The 18808-nt window shown below is 38.5% G+C and overlaps 1 protein-coding gene across 1 annotated transcript in view; it reads right to left on the reverse strand.

The window, feature by feature from the left end:
• DST (dystonin) overlaps positions 1–18808 on the reverse strand; it is a 144594-nt gene that overhangs the window by 74133 nt on the left and 51653 nt on the right. The window contains exons 32-42 of the mRNA XM_009999198.1: positions 17110–17318; positions 16520–16837; positions 16176–16342; positions 15446–15602; positions 15053–15179; positions 13057–13119; positions 11817–12052; positions 10044–10173; positions 8433–8632; positions 6492–6987; positions 4276–5750 (exon numbers count right to left, since the gene is read on the reverse strand). Coding sequence (XP_009997500.1) covers positions 4276–5750; positions 6492–6987; positions 8433–8632; positions 10044–10173; positions 11817–12052; positions 13057–13119; positions 15053–15179; positions 15446–15602; positions 16176–16342; positions 16520–16837; positions 17110–17318 — 3578 coding nt within the window. The remainder of the gene's footprint in view (positions 1–4275; positions 5751–6491; positions 6988–8432; positions 8633–10043; positions 10174–11816; positions 12053–13056; positions 13120–15052; positions 15180–15445; positions 15603–16175; positions 16343–16519; positions 16838–17109; positions 17319–18808) is intronic.

The raw sequence follows: 18808 nt of genomic DNA on the forward strand, positions 1-18808 counted from the left end.
GTGTAGGTGAAGGGTTGGGAGACTCAGGTAAACTCGCCAACAGCACAGGAGAAGCTGCCATGACTAAGCTGCTCTGCACCAGCAGAAACCATATCCCTAACTGGGTACCCACAGACCTGCCCTGCATGTGTGACAGCAGCTATCACAGTGACAATTAAGACTGCAGTATAAGAACAGCATATGGCACTTAGTGCTAAAACTTAACATAGGGCATTAACTACAATCAGCCAGAGCTTCCTGTATTATGCAGTGAGCAGGATATGCTGTATACAAGAATCACAAACACACCACTCTTCTTGGTTATTGATTTACTTGATATACAGTCAGGTATATATCAAAATACTAAAGTTATGTAGGAAAAACTGTCTCTTCCTCTATTCTGGTAATCAGCCATAGCACATTAAAAATACACAAAACAGATACTCATCTCTAGATTCTCTAGTTGAGAATATATACTATCATGGTGAAGATAAGAGAAGCATCTTTTAAGTCCTGTCATCCATGGTTTTCTCACCCAAAACACCCCCAAACTGGTCCTTACTAAATTCCAAGAGTGCTGCACCATTTTATAGGGGAAGTATATAACTGAAAATAGTCTGTATTTTGTTCAACAGCGATGTGTTTTTACTAACATTTCACAAATATTTTACCACTTTTCACCCTACCTACTGAAGAGTATTAGTCACTTCCAAATGCAATACTTCAAAAACAAACTGAAACAATTCCTTATTTTACCTTTGCTTTTCAACACAGACCCTAATTGTAGTAAATCCCCAAGGAAGGTTAGTATCTTATTCCAGGGTTTGTAAATGAGTGAAAGGGAAATGCAACACTTTTAGTTTCTTACTGAGCACAGAGAGAAAACTCTGATTATTCTTTCAACATTAGCTGCCTTCAAAGTGAAAACTGGAGGACAGACACCCTCTACAACAACTAAGATAAGCCAATTAAATCTTAGTTCAAGCTCATTGACAGGAATACTCAGCTAAAAATTCCTGTGAATTCCAATTAGAAGGCAACCTCTAATGACATTACTTTTGTTCCGAAAAAAAAATATTATATTACCCATATATAACATATATAACAATACCACATTGGGTTTAATAATAAGAATGCCTTTTAATGTCAGTACAAAGAATTGTGCAAAGTTTTCAAGAAGTAAAATAATTCAACTTCTGGTTTTTTTCTTTCTCTATTTCAGAAAGAAACTAGCTGTAAATCATGCTCCTACCACAAATATCCTAGCACTGTGTGGCTACCCAAACCCAGGGTGTTCTGTTTAGGCCATTTGTACAATTATTATGTGTTTTGCTTTTGAAGAAAGGCAGCAGACTCTGTGTACTTCAACAGACCTACTTTACTGAAATTTCCTTTTAGTACCAATCTATGCATTGTGTACTGACTTTGGGGGAAAAGATGTCTAACAAAGGTGACTTAATTAGTAACTACTTTGGTTTTATATTAATTGAGACAAATTCTTAATTTGATTATACTCTTCCTGGAGTATTTAATGAAGGAAGAGTCATGGTTCTACTTCCAAATGAACTCCACTGGAGATTTTAATTTACAGAAAGCAAATTTTAAATCTGCATTTAAATACATATAGTATAATGCTGACCATAAGTACTTCCAATTTAACACTCTATACTGATTGGAATAAATAGATCACAAACAAGGAATATTAATTAAACAAACATGTATATATATACTGCTATATATACATACAAAAATACAACTTGAAGCTTGTTAGTTTATTTTAAAAAATAACTATGCATTTTCATTCATGCAAAAAAGACACAGAGCTCTAATTCTTTTTACATAAAAATAGGTCAAACCACAAAAAAGATCTCTGGGCCATTACACGAGCCCCTCCCCTGAAGAGAGTAAAGATTTCATATCTATCTACCAAAGAATAACTCTATAGCTTCACCCTTCAGGAATAGGAGTTGATTGTACTTGACCACAGAAGCTAATAACATAGAGAGTTAGACTGTGGGTTTGTGGCCGCAGCCACATTTTCAGGTTGTGTGTGTTTGTGTACGTGCACAAACGTGAGGAAATACACCATGAGTGGAGCAGGACTTGTGGGAGCCAGTCTCCCTACAGTTTGCTGCCTCAGGTAAAATTGCCTTCTGGAAGGATGAAGTGGTACTTTACCCCCTATAATTTTGCTGTGCCCCAGTAGCGCTCATACTGACCATTAGAAAGTAATTGTTGATTCTGATCCTCCTGCTATCAGTACCCCTTTGCTACCACCTACTACCCTCACCTAGTAAAACTTTCCCTTCTGGTCTTCCTATTTCCTTTCTTCAAAGGCTCCCCACTCTGCTTTTTTATCCTGCACTTGCTCTTCACTTGGTTAACAACCCCCTCCTATTTAATGGCACTGTATTTTCACTCAGAGGCAAAAGCATGGCCTAAAAATAGTCACTTTGAGTAAAACACAGTTCTAAGCTTATAAATATCTAATATAAATACAATCCTGAAGTAGACTTCTAGGTATAAACAAGCTACTATTTGCTGTTCTGCTTTATACTTCTCGAGGGGTTTTGGTCTTTTTACCATACAAGCTCTTTGGCTGCAGGAACACCATCTCCTCACAGGTCTCCATAGACCTGAGAAGGCTCTCACTCCTGAATTGTACAATCGCTGTGTCTTGTCCAATGCTCTGACAATGCACAACACTGAGACAATGCACAGGGAACTGGATTCTTCTACTCTCTGCTCATCAGGCTGCTTCCCTATAAAAGCATGGCTCTTTGTAGCCATATACATATATACGTGTGCGTGTATATACATATATAGTAACAAAGACCTAATGCTGCAACCGAAGTTTGAAAACACAAGAAATGTGCTTAAATCAAAGATCACAAATTGGCTACAACTGAAATCCTGTACAGTCAGTATAAGCAAGAGAGATCACAGCAGCAGCTTTTGCTATTTTCCTATATCCAAAGTGTTTTACTAACCATATACAAAGAAAAGCCATTTGTTTCTCTTTTAAATGGAGATAGACTTGCTAGGACAGACTGGCATACCATTTTAATCCTCCCAGTCTAATGGAATCTCCTCATAATGTAACTATTTGTACAAGATTTTTGTCTCTATTTATGCATTCTGAAAAATGATCAAAACTCACAGTAACTTGCATCGGAAATTCCCAGGTTAAAGTTTTCAGTTTTAGTTTTCCTTTCTAGTATGGTTTAATTTAGGCAAAGCAAAATGCACCCTCTGTTGGGCCATGTGTGTAACGACTCTCTTTCTCAAGGTCATCTTTTTAACAAGGATAGTTTATCAAATCCTGTTATGAAGGTTTGTTTTTATGATTAACTGTGAACTAATGTAGAAGTCATACAAACATTTGAATCAGTATTAGATTGAAAAGAAACTAAAGCAGCACAGAATAATCAGTGCTACTATATAGCCATTAGGAGATTTATGATCTTTTTCAAACACTGCTTAAATTTTTAGGATTTATAAGCCTTTCCAGCAAGCACTGGAAATTCATTTACTGTAACCTAAAACAAGCAAGTATCTGTACTACATTTCAGCTCCAAAGCACAATTTACACCCACTATTGCTGCAATGCATTTTTTTGACCTGGACAGGGATTGCTAACTAGCATATTAAAAATCTACACACAGAAGCATCAAAATGCATTTTGGATAAGGATGCTATGTTAAACTCCCAATATAAAAGGGGTTTTCTTTTGCCTGTTCTTACTAGGATGTTTCTAGCTATGGGTGGATTCAGTGAGGTCAAAGTGGCCAGTGTATCAGAACAGGAAACAGCCAAATATAAGGTTTTATACCTACACATGTTGATGCCTGCACCTATGTGAAAAAAACCTAAGCTACTCAGGTGAACAAAATGAATAAGGGCTGCTGTGTGAACACTGGAATCTAAACCTCACACCACAGTGAAGATGCAGCTCTGTGTAATACACATCAGAATAGACACAATATGCGGTTCTCAAGAAGAGATAAAGGAGATGGATTGTGTAAGGAAACAATAGTATTTAAAGGCCAAGAGGGGCCTGGGGTGCAGGAACCGTGAGCTGCCATGCAAAGTTATCAGTGTCAAGCTGTAGCAAAGGAAAGCTTCTCTGGAGCACAGAAGATATCCCATTTAAAACAGGTAAAATGCATACAGCTAGAAATGACTGCTGTGAAACAAGACTCCTCCAAAGTCTGCACTTAACCAACCCCTTTCACAATTACATTTAATAAAACTGCATTGTGGCAAAATACAGGAGTAAGAAAGAGACCTTCCTACCTTGAACGTGTTCAGCTGCTGATAAATGGTCTCTGTTTCCATTCCAACAGGACCTTGTGACTCTTCATGTTCTTCAGCTCTCCCAAGCAGACAGGAAAACTCCTTTAGCTTACTGTAAAACTCCTCAACACGGCTAATAGTACCCTCCACTTGATCTTCCCTGGTTTTAGCTCTGTCTAGTAGCTTGCTGCACTGTTTATTTAAAGCCTCCAAGTCTCTTTTTATACCAACAAGGTCAGGAGAAGCTTCTGCTTCTGTGGCTAGCAAAATTTTACAGTTTTTATTAGCATTTTCATTATTCATGATAAGGTCCTCCAGCTTCTTCAGGAAATGTTTTATGTTCTCTCTCTGTGATTGCAGCACCTCAAGATCTCTCCCCACTGGAGCCATGCTATCAAGTTCATCATCAAATTCTGCAAACTGAGAGAACATCTCTCGGATGCTATTTTGGAAATGGCCGATTCCCTGAAGTTTTGTTTCTAAGAATGAGCATCTATCTTCAACCTGTTGGTTCACTGCAGTGTATTGTTTCTCCAAAGATTCAGCTTGGAGCAAAAGGTCAGAAACACCTGCTGAATCAGAAGCTTCTACCACCAGGACTTGGGCAAGCTTTTTTGCTAAATCAACATGAGGCTTTAAAGCCTGCAAGGCTTTCTGCTGTGCCTGCATCATCGTCAGGTGTTTGTTACTGTATGACTGAGGTCCAAGTGAGTCGTGAGCTTCCAGATACTCTTTGGCACTTTTAAGCTGTTTTTCAGCTTCTTTGCATGATTCCTGAAACTCTTTCAGCCTTTGTGCCATATTTTCCAAAGATTCTCTCTTCTTATGTAATTGTTCTGTGACCACATTCACTTTCTGATTCAGCATCCTAGTTTCTTCTTGAATAATTTCTTTATCTGTTTCACTTGCACTGAGCAAACTTTCAGCAGTATTATTTAATAGCTCCACCATTCCATGGTGTTTATCGAGGTCCTTCTGCCAGGCTCTCACCTGAGCAACAGATTTCTCAATTTCAACAGGGTTTATGCCAACTTTTAATTCACAAAGGTTGCTTTGACATTTCTCAATCCATGGCTGCAGATTTTCTACATGCTGCTTGTATTTTAGTGCTTTCTCCAGACAATCTGTTAACTTATTTTGCCTTTCTTTTACCTGCTTATTAATTTCATCCCAGTTACTTCTGAGTGTGGCAATTTGGGACTGTAATGCTGCTTTGTCAGCTCCTTGAGTCTTCTGTAAGATACTTTCTCCTTCTGCAACAATTCTTTCATATGAACTAATTTGATCGGTCATGCTCTTCTTAAAACCTTTCTGTTCTTCAATCAGTGATTGCAAGGCATCAAGTCTGGCTGATACAGGACACGCCTGATTCAGCTCTTTTTTCTTTTTGCCTAGCCAGGCCTGAAAGTCCTTAGACATTTGCTGGAACTGATGAGAAGCAGCATACGCTGACTGAAGCTGCTGAACATGGTTATCTACAAAAGAGAAGACAGCACAGAGGCTCATTATCAGAACCTGCTAATATTTGGTCAAGAAATAATTGTATCATGGAATGGTCTGAGTTGGAAGGGACCTTACATCTAGTTCCAATCCCCCTGCATGGGTGGGGACAACTCCCACTAGATCATTGATTCTATCCTTCAAAGTTCCTTTTGGCCAAAGGAATTTAGAAAGCTAAAACTGAGGCTGTTAGGGAGAAAAAAGTATTATATTGCTTGCAGTGTATTACTTGTCCAGTTTTGTTGTTCACAGGGTAAGGGAAGGCTGCAGACTCTCAGGTCTCTTCTGTCAGAAGCAGTATTATACAATTATCACTGCATTTTGCCAAGGCATTAACTGGTGCTTGCCTAAACATTACAGGTGTTTGTTACTCAATGCTTATACTATGCACCTATGCAGTCATGTAACTCATTGAACATCATCCTCTTTTGGTATTCTAGTTCAGTGAAGATGCTCCTGAAGGAAGAGATGAGAAAAGGAGCCCTGCTACTGTGCTTCAGATTCTCTCCTAAACTGTTCACTAGAGATCCCAGGTTTGATTTTACCTTTACAAGACACAGGGACTCTCCTAAATTCTAATGTACAAATGCTTGGGAGGTGGACTGGATAGAGAGCTGGCATTAGGCTTGGCTCACTTAACAATTCTATAAAGAAAGATCAGATCATATGCTTTACTTTATGCATTAGTTACTATTTTTCTTTAAACAAATACTAACCTGATTTTTGCTCAATCTCCTTAAATGATTTTAAGATGCCATCTAACTGTCTTGTAAGTTCTGCTTTCAAATACTCCTCTGCAACCAGTGTTGAAAGCTCTTCACAAAGAACTTGAGCCGCATGTATGTTCTTCATTTCCTGTTCTATTTCCTCCTTCATTTCTCTAGCAATGTCCAGTTGATGTTTCACAGCATCAGGTTGTGTACTCACAGCCAGGCTGCTGCTTAGTTTGCTATCCAAGGCACTTAGCTTATCAGACAGACTTCTGAGTAGACTTTGATACTCTGTGCTTTTGACAATGGCTTGGTCAATTCGGTCACATCTGTTCCTCAGTTGGTCAGTTAGACTGTCCCATTTTTGTGCCACAGCTGCCAGTTGCTTTCTTACAGTTTCATGGGAGGGTGGATGTTCACCAGGTCTCTTCAGAATCCCTTCACCAGCCATAGCTAACTGCTCATATTGCGGCTTCCTGGAGTCAAACTCTTTGAGCAGGATCTGGGAATAAAGAACATTTTTAAAAGCATTTAACTCATGAAGAAAAAACAACAAAGTGCTTCTGGCAGAACTCATGTAGAATTTCTTGTAGCTAAGTTCTCTTACTGAATAATCAATCTCCAAGTTTAAAAGACAGTGGAATAACTGCATCTTCTACACATAAACTGTGTTGTTTCCAAGCATACACATCAAAGAACAAGAAAAAATGAGGTTAATTTACACATCATCTACTAGAAATTCAATCAGCAGATACAAGTAAACAATGAATTCTGTTGATACTGCAGTTATTAAGTAACTGCACCAAGTAAAATAATCTCTGTTTAGTTTCAAGCCGTGTCTTCTTTCCTAGACAGATTTGATATTTGTGTTAAGATACAACTTCAAAGAAGGTGTATTCTGACATAGTGTTGCGATGTATTATTACAGCACAGGGGATATTTTGATAATCCACAAAATGACTGAATGTGTACTGTCAGACCTTTAAAGTTTACATCATTGGCTCCCAGAATTTATTATTATTATTTTTGTCCCTTTTTCTGTGCTTGCAGAAGAAAGGACAAATATTGTGGTTTTACTTGACAGAACATTTAAAACCCTTCCTTTTTGAGTCAATTATGTTTTTAAGGGCTGTTAAGTGATGCATAGAATCATAGGGGTTGGAAGGGACCTTTGAAGATCATCAAGTCCAGCCTTCCTGCAGCAGCATGGAAGTCTTATGCCAGCTGTCTAGATTTATTAAGCCCTTAGAAACCAATATTAAATAATTTTAATACACTTCATTTTAATCAATATTGATATGCCAGCTTTAATAATATTTTTGCAAAATAAAAATGTTATTTCTCATCACAGGTTAAAATAAATGGCAGCAACAAAAATGTTTGAAATTAAAATTTCTAGTATCTGCAGCCTAGTCTGATTTTTGTTTCTTTTGTTGAGGTTTGCTGTATTTCAGTAATGAACTTCTTCACTTTTTCATTTTACTTCTTCTTTCCCACTTTTGGCCCTATCTGTTCACAGTACTGCATTTTACTTGCCTTCATTTTTTTTTATTAGACAGTAAATAAAATCTCAAAAAGCTAGTTGTACAGCATATACTGTATATGAGGACTGATCATAAAATGTTACATGCACATTAAATTAATAAAACTTCAAAGGAACATTTTCATTTGACTACAGAGAAACCACAGTAGTATGGTCAAAACACAACAATGTATCAGAGGACCAGTACCTCCACATTTTTTTCCTTTAGCTGCTCTGATCTCTCTTCACTCCTACAATATTTTTTTCTTATCATTACTGCAGCCAAGTATGACTTCAGCTGATACTTGCTGTGAAAACAATGTAATAGCTTGCACTAACTGTGCTGTAATTGCAAAATAGCACTGTGCTAATAGCATAAAAAGCAGAAGACACTTAAATCAATTATGAGTCTTGGCATGACTCACCTGAACCTGTTGCTTTTGTGTATTCAGCATATTAGGATCAATTGATAACGGGCCCAGCACGCTGACCATTAGCTCCTTTTCTACAAGCCAGTGCTTCAGCTGTGCTTCTGCTGTCTGGAACTGGGTCAGGTAGTTTGAAGACTCCTCCAGTTTTTGTTGTCTCTCAGATGTAACTTCATTGAGCTCTTTCCATTTGGAATCTAACAATGATAATGTTAACACATTGCATGCATGTTTTAGCAGATGGGTTTTCAGGCAGCAGGCTATAGATGAAACATAAACAGAGCTCTTTAATAAGGCTTCTTGCTGATGAACTCCAGATGCCTTGCTGCAGTGACTCTGCAAATATATCTTTTAACAGCCAGATCCATATACGCTTAGATGAAGCTCTGCACTTTAGCGCAGCCACGTGTGGAATTTTTAGAGCAATGAATATACAACATACAATAAAATTGGATTAGAATATTACTAAGTGAAATACCACCAAATTTAGGCTTTGGTCTCACATGACATAAAAGGCAAAGGGCTGTGCTCAGTTACAACTGAGGTGACTCATTCAGAGAGACAAATCTTCCTGCTTATTCAGTAAAAAAAAAACAACACAGATTCCTTTCCAAGGGTGAGCATAAGCCTTAATTTAGCTTCTACTCTGAACAGCCCTCTGAAGGAACACACCTCTTTCAAATATCTGTACTAGGAGCCTGTGGAGATTAACTGCCTCATTTATACATCTAAGTCACATAACTAATGACAGGCAATGAGAATACTTCAGTACACAGGTACTTCAAAAGTGCCGAGTGAGCTTAAGTCCATACCCAGACCAATCTATGGTCAATTCCACTTGTAGCAAGTGGCTTCCAGAGCAGCCACTGCATCTTAGAATTAACTTCCCCCTTTCCTCTATGATACTGTCAGTGCTTGCTCAGTCAGCTCTGATATTTTGCTAACTCTCCTTGTCCCTGAGTTTCACCCATGTTTTCTGTTTCTTTTGCCAATTCATTGTCTTTGAACTCTGCTCATTCTGTATTAACTCCATTTTGACACTCTTCAAGCCCTCTTGGACACCTTACCTGATACTTAAACCTTTTCAGTTTCACTTACAAAACAGGACAGATCAGAAAAAATGTCAGCTTTAAAATTATTATTGGTGTAGATATAGGAATGCCTATCAGTATGAAACAAGACTGATCTATGATACATAGTAATTTCCAATTAATTTTGGCAAAATTTATGGAATCAATTTTAGAAAATGGTAATAAAACACCAAATCCACAAAATTACAACAGCCACTAGTGCATGGGAAAAAAGCATGCAGAAGACACTATCAACAACTCAAACTGTTCTGTACATGAAATTAGAATTAACTTAATTTGTTATGTTTTGTAAGAAGAAGAACATTTATCTGGAACTATAACTAACCAGTCAAGTTTTAGTCACACACACTGTTTGAAAAAAAAAGCCCTCTCAAACAGGAAGTCAAGCTGTAGCCTCTAAATTGCACTGGAGGGAGCAAGATATTAAAAATACTAGTGATTGCTAATACATTAAAAAAGCTCAGAATAAAACAACTTCCAAATCAGTCTGAACTATAATACAGCTTTACTTAAGTACCTATTTTATCCAACATTTGCCTCCACTTGGGTGCTTCAGGAGAGTTGGGGTTCTTCTCCAACAGCTCTGTCACTTTGTCCTTTAGTTCCTGCACTTTGTTGGTACTTTGCTTTAATTCAGTTTCAAAAAGCTGCAAATTCAAGTGTTAAATGAATAAGAGACTAAAGAAGAAGGGCAAAGTGTAAAACTGGAAGTTCATTATACTGAGATGACTAGCATGAAGATGAGCAATAAGTAGCTACCACTTTTATACTCTTTTTCTGCTATGAATTTCATATATATAATGGCATAATTTGCTGCTCAATTTTTTTAAAGAGATAACCTGATAGATTAAAACTATATTAATAAAAATTATTACTGTTTAACTTGAACAAGTCACAGAAAAACTCAGAAAAATAAAATCCACTAAGTTCTGCCAGTCTCATACACTTGGAATCTGTTCTTGTACAGAAAGCAATCTGACTAATGCCCAGCAGAAATAACCCAGCTAGCACCAACGGAGAGGAGTGCAGTGTAGCCTCATTTGCCTCAGTGGAAATCCTGTTATCGCTGCTTCTTGTCCTGCTATTGGACTGCTGCTTGTAGATCACCTAAAACTATAGTTTAAAGAGCACCACAGCTTAAAGTGGAGACCTAGGAGAACAAGATGCCCTAGCAATTCCTAACTCGTGCTCTTCTTACAGACAGAAGTGAATAGTCCTTATGCCTGGCAAAGGGCTCTTATGTGGATATACTTAAGTAACACAGCTTGCCTCATGGAGCCACATTTTAATTATCCAAAACCCACTAAAATAAACACAGAACAAACCTACATTTGATTTAGAATTTTTAGTAAAAGTTCCGACCACATCAGGAGGATGACTCTTGCCTGAGCCCTTGCTCAAGTTTTCCACCTATCTATGAACACTCTTCTATCACTACACTGGGGATAGGATTGTCATGGTAGCTTTGCACATTCTCTGCTGAAAAAATAAGGAGCTGGTTTTCTTCCACTTTAAGTCTGAGTTTTAGAACTGAATATTGTCCAAGTTGGAGGAAAGTTAGTAGCTCTTCAGGGTAATTTTTAAGGGTGACCCACCAAATATAAAAGAAGTACCTCAGTTGAATAAAATTCTGTCCCTGTTTATCCACAATCACATGCAATGAAAGAATTTTCCCTATCAATTACAATTCCCTTTACAGATTATCCTTTACATATGTAAATATTGTCCTTCTTTGCTAGAGAAGCATATGCCTCCAATGCTGAAAGAGGACAGAAGCTAACTGCTGATTCAGTGGTTTGCTCTATCAGCTTAAAAGGGAGGAGGAGACTGTTGTGCAGCTATATAACTTAACAAGCATGACATGGCTGCTGAAGGGAAACACTGCCTTGGAATAGGCATAAGCTGCTGCAGCTGCAGAAACTGGGAGGTCTGTGGAGTGTCAGTAAACCAGCAGCTGCAGAAACAGCTTTTGGATAGATTTAGCCCTTCAGATCTTAAAAGCAATTCAGTATGTATCTCTAAACCACTAAAGAGATCAAACCAGTTTATTGTAAAAATCAATATAGCCTCACATATTTAAACTGGCCACCAAAATTATTATTTTCTGACCTCTCCCTGACACAGTGCTCCTTTTACTTCACTGACAGTTTGCCAGATTTGCTCTGACTGGCATGCTTACTGCGATCATTTAAATACTCTCTGCAATATTAAGCTGGGCTGAGATCTTGGTTATTCAAATACAGTTTGTCCAGTAACTGCAAGAAAGTGTATTTTTTTGAAAGCACAATACCTTATGTTGCTCAACTTGGGCTTTAACAGCATCACTATCAGTTGGAGTAGCTTCCCAATCTGATGCAGTTTTGTCCATTTTTTGCAACCACTGCATCACTGAGGTTGATTCCTCCTGAATATTCTGCATTTTTGAAAGCATACATTCTAGTTCTGAAATCTTTTCCTTCAATAAAACTCCCAAATCTTCATAGCTGTGATTCACATCAGACATGGCTTGTTGAACGGTTGTGAGTTCTGTAAAAGGAGAGATGCACAAAGAGTACGTTAGAGGTCACAAGCCCTTCAAACAATACTTTTTGTTCTTGACTTCAAGAACTTCTAAACAGTACACTGAGTTACAATAGCTAATACTTCCCCAAACAAGAAGTCACTGAATGTGTTAGAGTTATTTACAGGTCACTCTAAATGGAGTTAATACTACATCTGAATGACCCTATTTAAGTTTCTATTTGCAAGCGCTTCTGATTTCACAGAAATTATTACTTTAATACACACAGGTACCCAAATACCTTACAATCCTTCTACCCATTGTTATTTTAATGTTTTAAGTAACAACTCCATGACAAATTGTTGAACACGCTGAACTAGAGTTTAGTTCTTATATGACAGCCTAACATTACTGTGTTATCATTTTGCTGACATTCATGTACCATTATAAATGTGTTTTATCATTGAGAGAGCACAGCAGGCAGACTGTGGTAAGTAGAATGTAGGTTAGGAGAACAGACACTTGCAATGTGGTACGTGGCAATCCACAAGTACACATAAAGTGCTTATATAAGTTCCTTTGTTTCTGTAAAGGGGTTGGTCACACACAGTGACACAGTTTTAAGTAAAATGGGTGTCTTTGTATATGTATGTTTGTGTATGTGCATGGTGTGAATGCTGGTGAGTGTTAAAAAGCTCCAACCCACATATGCACCTTAGAATTTTTTTTAAAAACACAAGTTACATTAAAATAGATATCCCTGTATACATCTGTAGAAGTATCTATTGATTCAGAATACACAGCCAGATTTTACCCGTCTCCAAATAAAATATTGGAAGTAGGTATTTTTACAGTTAATTTTAGTATCATGTCCTAGTCAATATAGTTTCCTTACATGATGGAGATGCGAAAGTTCAGTCTAATAGTGACTGCTACAAGCAAATTTATATACAATATTTTAAAAATACTTACACATTTAACAGTAATTGGCAAGTGCATTTCTTTAACACATCCTGAAGTTTTGACTGACCTTTATTTTTCAGGAATTCCTGAGTTCCTGGAGCTCCTCCTTCACCATTTAACATTGTGCCACCTGTGGATCAACAGAGACCAAGTCCCATGCTTACCCGGGCTTTTTCCCAGCACTGCATTTCTTCTTCAAAACAACAAGATACATAGCTCTTATTATAACACTAAAGAAGTATCTTAATGCCAACCTTGTGATAGCAAATACTTTATTTAAACTGTTTTATATATTTTAAGGTTGTGTTATGTTTTAAGCTGCTTGAGCCAGCTAACGCAAAAAATGGTACGATATGTAGCATGTGGGCGTGCAAGTGGATGCACATTTAAGTATGCACATATGCATGATGTATCAGTCCTACCACTCACAATATTGAGCTAAATAAACAAGCGTAGCAGACAAAGGTCTATACCCTAGCTGTGAGGCCTACTCACATCCATACAGCTAACATCATTTCCTTCCTCTCCCCAAACAGAACCTGTTCCCTACTGCCTTCTGAGAACATGGTTTTCCCCAGCCATACTGGGGTATGGTCAAGGAGAGGCCTAGCTGGCAAATGCTGAGACTTTGAGGAGAGCACTAAACTTTAAACAGCAAAGACAACCAAAGTGGTCATTGCAGACACCACAACCAAAGGCACTCCTTAGTCAGGACACCTTTACCGACCTAGGAAGTTAAGTCACCATCCCTGGAGGTATTTAGAAGACACGTAGCTGTGGCACTTAGGGACATGGTTTAGTGGTGGACTTGGCAGTGTTAAGTTAATGACTGGACTCAATGATTGTAAGGGTCTTTTCCAACTTAAACGATTCCATGATGAAGCAGCATCTTACCTCTGCACAAAAAGCTTTTGATACCAACAAGACAAATCTCTCTTGTCCCGAGCAAAATTTAAGCACGTGCTCCATGACTGGGACTGCAACATGGAGTCCCTACAGTCACCTGGAAGCAGCTGCTCACCCAAGCAGCCCTACTAATTAAACATAATTTGAAAGCCTCTGGAACCAGGGCTACATGGACTTTGTAAAACATCATCAGACCACAATACTGGGGCATGTGGTCAAGCCACAGAGAACTGCAAGGAGAATCACTTCCCACTCTCCTGCACATATGTATTCCCAGAGGAGCAATTATCAGAGAAAGATTAACAGTTGCCTTGGAAAAGGGTATGCATCCACCCCACAGTACCAGCTGGACAGTGAGGACCACATTAGTGGCAGCTGGAAGATGGCAAGAGAAAATAAACCAGATAAGAGAAATCACAGGCCCCAGTCAGAGCCTTGTAAATCTTCATGGTCTATTAGCTGGACTCTGGTATTTATAACTGTGATTAAGTGATACACAGTACAGCTCTTGTCTAGGAGTGTGAATACTCTAGTCTGGAGGATTATAGCTGCTCTCATATGCTAGTTATTGAATTATTTTTCTGTTCGTATGCAAGGGAGTAGAGAAAGGGTTAGAGAAAGAAGCCCAAATATCTCATATAAGGTTTCAAAATGTTATTTGAAGTATTTGTATTTAAAATCCAAACAGCTGAAAGAGAAAGTGCTCTGCTCTTGCCAAATAGGTATCTTCTGGCAGTGCCCATCCTCCCAGTCCTTTGCAGGTGGCCCATGAAGACCAATGCACTTGAACTGAATAGATCTGGAAATAAACTCAAGAACTCAAGAAAATGCTACCATATTGGGATGAGAAGGTTAGCCTTGGCTCACTTTTTAGATAAACCATGTCCTCACAGAATCACAGCATGTTAGGGGTTGGAAGGGACCTCAAAAGATCACTTAGTCCAACCCCCCTGCCGAGCAGGATCATCTGGAGTAGATTACATGGGAACATGTCCAGGCAGGTTTTGAATGTCTCCAGAGGAGGAGATTCCACAAACTTTCTGGGCAACCTCATCACACTCAACATTTTTAATTTTTGGCTTCAAGGTTTTAAAAACTCCAGAAATGTTAGGCTGACCTGATTATAAAAATGCACACCTGATTATACAAATGCATACCTGATTTTGTAACTGCTCTCAGTTTGGCAGGAGAAGTCACAGCAGCAATCAGATTACACAGCAATGTTCCTCTGCTATTCATTTTCTGTAGTTCAGGTGCTTTTAATGTCCATTCATCTTTTAAATTCTGGTTAAGAAAAACAGTAACTTGTTCATTACAAAACTGATTTCAGAATTCAACCATTTAGTGTAGAGAATAGAACAAACTTGCTCCTTGGGAATCCCCTGCAGTATAATCCAAACATGCAAAGAAAATGGGAATATGAATGTAGACTGCAAACTACGTAGTCCCAATTACTGTCACTGCTTACCCCTTAAGTCTGTACTTTTATGTTAGCAATAGATGCCCTATTTCCTTCAGCCATATTTCACTTCTCTTCTGCAATGTCTTACCAACATATCTTCCAAAGGTTTCTTTAACTCTTCAGTATTCAGAGAGGGTTGTGCTGCTGGAATTCGTTCTGTCGTCTCTTTTATCCATTTCTTCAACGATTCCACAAGGAGCTCAAATGCATCCATTTGTTTCTGGCAAGATGATACATCCTCTTCTCTAGACAATTAAAGACAACAAGATAAATTGAGCACTGAATGTTGGTATTCCTGATAATTAAACCAACATATATTATCAATCTGATATTGCTATTCCTAAATTCAAAGAGTCACAAAACCTGATTTTAAGAATATAAGCGGAATATGGAGAATCTAGTCTTGCAGTATAGGTAACTTATATGGAAGCTCTACAGTTTCCTTTGCAGCCTGATTCCAATCGGTGCTCTAAAGCAATTTGCAGAAGCAGCAATTGATATTCCATCAGAGAAGGGGAGTAGTAGGGTTTTCTTAGAACTGACAGGACTCCTGTGAATGTTGAAGAATTTGAAGAGTTACTTGTCACTATAAGCAACATTAGAGCTCTTGAACCAGACAGGTTAACTATAGAGGTATTTCCAAATAGAGTATATCTATCCATCTATATCTATATATAGAGATATTTTTTTTAATAAAAACTTCTCTAGTCTATGGTTAACTGTAATCCCTTGAGATTGCATGCAAGTGCATGGCAGTCATCACTACATTCACACTGTATTAATAGCCAAGGTGGAAACACTTTAATTATTTGACTTACTTTTCCTTTACAGTCTCCTCTACCTCTCTGAATTTCTTTGACAAAGAATTTACTTTTTCTGATACCAAAGCTTTATCTCCAGGAAGAGCATGGAATGAAAGTTCTTCAAGAAGCTGCTGCAGAATTTCCAGATCTTTCTTATGTTGTGCCAATTCTACACTAGCTTCCTGCAAAACAGAATTACGTTCTTCATATTAGATTTTCCAATCACTTATTTGAAATTAAATTGCTGATCTTAGCTAACCACCCAAAGTTGGGAAACAAGCATGCCTTATTTATTCTTCAACCACTTAGATGAGCAAGACTAGAAGTGCACAATATAAACAAATGGAATGGCACAGTACCTGCATATATTGAGACACTTCACTAACATCCTTTCTTGGTGCCTCTGTCTCACTGAGTGCCTGGTTTTTCTCGTCTAGAAATGACTGAAGTTTTTCTGACAGACCTTCAAATAACTCCACTTTAGTTTTCAACTCTTCCATTTTCATAAGCTTCTCCTTATGTTTGTTACTTGCTTCAGAAAATCGTCCTGCAAGTTCACTCATTTTAGCCTGCAGTGTGGATGCTGTGGATGGATCTGCTGTGTCCGTGAACTTCTTCACTTTTTCATTCATAGTGTTTATACTGCTTCGGCGCCCTGCGATGTCTTGTTCTACCATCTGAAACAAGCAAGAACTACTTTATATTGCTTATAACTAAATTTTAAGAAGTGAAACTGGTTCACCATATGAAGCAACATACAAGTACAGCTACACCACCAGTGCAGATCTATTTCAGCTACAAAAATCCTTATGTGCAGTTTCACTTCAAGCAACCATCCTCTTTATTAAGTAATTTTAATCTATTAAAGGTGTCAAACTAAGATTATTTTTTTTTCTTGAAACTGAGTTATGAATTATGAATGTTTCTTCTTTCAGAGAATGATACTTACAATGCTTTTACTAATAATATCCTGAATAGCACTGGAATTCAAAGGCACTTGATCTTGTTCTTCAAGGCTCTTTTCAACTCCTTCCATCCATTCCAGCATTTCATCCAGGCCATCCTGCACGCTTAGGGATCGTGTCAGAGTTACCTGGAGCTTCTCATTCCTTTCATTCACAGATTTGGACAAATTGTCATACCTCTTCACAATATCATCTGACAAAGAGAAAATATATTTCAAGTTTTTCCTTTAGCCAAACTAAGCTTTTAACTAATTTTACCAGTTCTTACCAGGTAAGTATGAGTAAAAAATTGCCTACATCACAATGAAGCAGAAATATCAGCTTTATTTAGTAAAAACACATAAAGATTAAAAGAATCTTCAAATAGAGCCAAGAAAAGCCCATAGGACAAGGGAAATTTGGAGCAGTTTAGAGCTGTGCTTCCCAGCTGTTAGAAGCTGGTTCCCATGCAGCTCTAGCCTATGACAGCTGTTGACTGTTCCCAAGAAATAAAATAGCAGAGTATTAAGACAGCTCTTCTACAATTATGTCTATTAAGTTACTGTTCAAGCTTAAAGTTTCTTCCAGGTGGTTCTTCATCACACCTTCAACACTTCTGGGACAAGTCTCTGAAAGTTACAAGTTCTCTGTACCTCCCACTGAGTTTCATCAGTGCCTCCAAAGAGACAAGCCCACAGTTCTTTTATTTTGTTGCTCTGCAAGTTACTACTGGGAATCCAGTTAGAGAGAGTTGTATGATACATATAGTCTTCAAACTTCAGACAGTGGTGAATGTCATGCTTTGCTACTTCCCACAACTGAGAGGAAAGGGTACTCGGTGTAGATGGCAAGAGAAGAGGCCAGGGGTTGTCCCATGGAAGACACAGTTCCAGCCCGTTCCAGCTGACCCAGAACAGAGTGCAGCTGAACTCCTCAGCCAAACTGGTGGTGCCTCTGGGAATATGTATTTAAGAAAGGTGAAAATGCTGCCTGCAACTGAATAGTGAGGGAAAAGAAAGTGTGAAAAACAGTTCTGCTGACATTAAGGTCAAACAAGAAAGAGGGGGAAGATGTGCCCCAGGTGCTGGAGCACAGCTTCACCTGATGCCTGTTGAAGACCATGCTGGAGCAGATATAACCAGACTGCAGCACATGGAGGACCCCATGCTGGAGGAGGTGGATATTGCCTGAAGGAACTGCAGCCCATAGAGACCCCATACTAGAGCAAGATTATCCTGCAAGATTTCAGTCCGTGGATAGGATGCATACTGGGGCAGGGAACAAGTGTGAGGAAGAAGCAGCAGCAGAGAGGAGCTGTTATGGACTGACCACAACCACTCATTCCCCATCCACCCTGTGCTGCTGGGCAAGAGGAGGTGTGAGTAGCTGGGAAGGAAGGGGTGATGGTGAATCTGGTAAAAAGGGCAGGGTGGGAGGAATTTGTATTTGTTTCTCTCTATTGAAACATATTTTATTTGGCAATAAATAAAACTGAATTTTCCCCAATTCAAGTCTGTTTTGCCCATGACAATAATCAGTAATTCATCTCCCTGTCTTTATCTCAACCATGGGCTTTTACATCTTATTTTCTATCCCCACCCTGTAGGGCAAGGGGAGTGAAGGGGTGTCACCCAGCTGGGTGGACACCTGGCTGTCAGCCAAAATCAAGCCATCACAGACAGTTTCTTTAAGTCAGAAGGAAAT

The sequence above is a fragment of the Chaetura pelagica genome, unplaced genomic scaffold (assembly GCF_000747805.2).
Source record: "Chaetura pelagica isolate M959 unplaced genomic scaffold, ChaPel_1.0 scaffold90, whole genome shotgun sequence".
NCBI lineage: Eukaryota > Metazoa > Chordata > Aves > Apodiformes > Apodidae > Chaetura > Chaetura pelagica.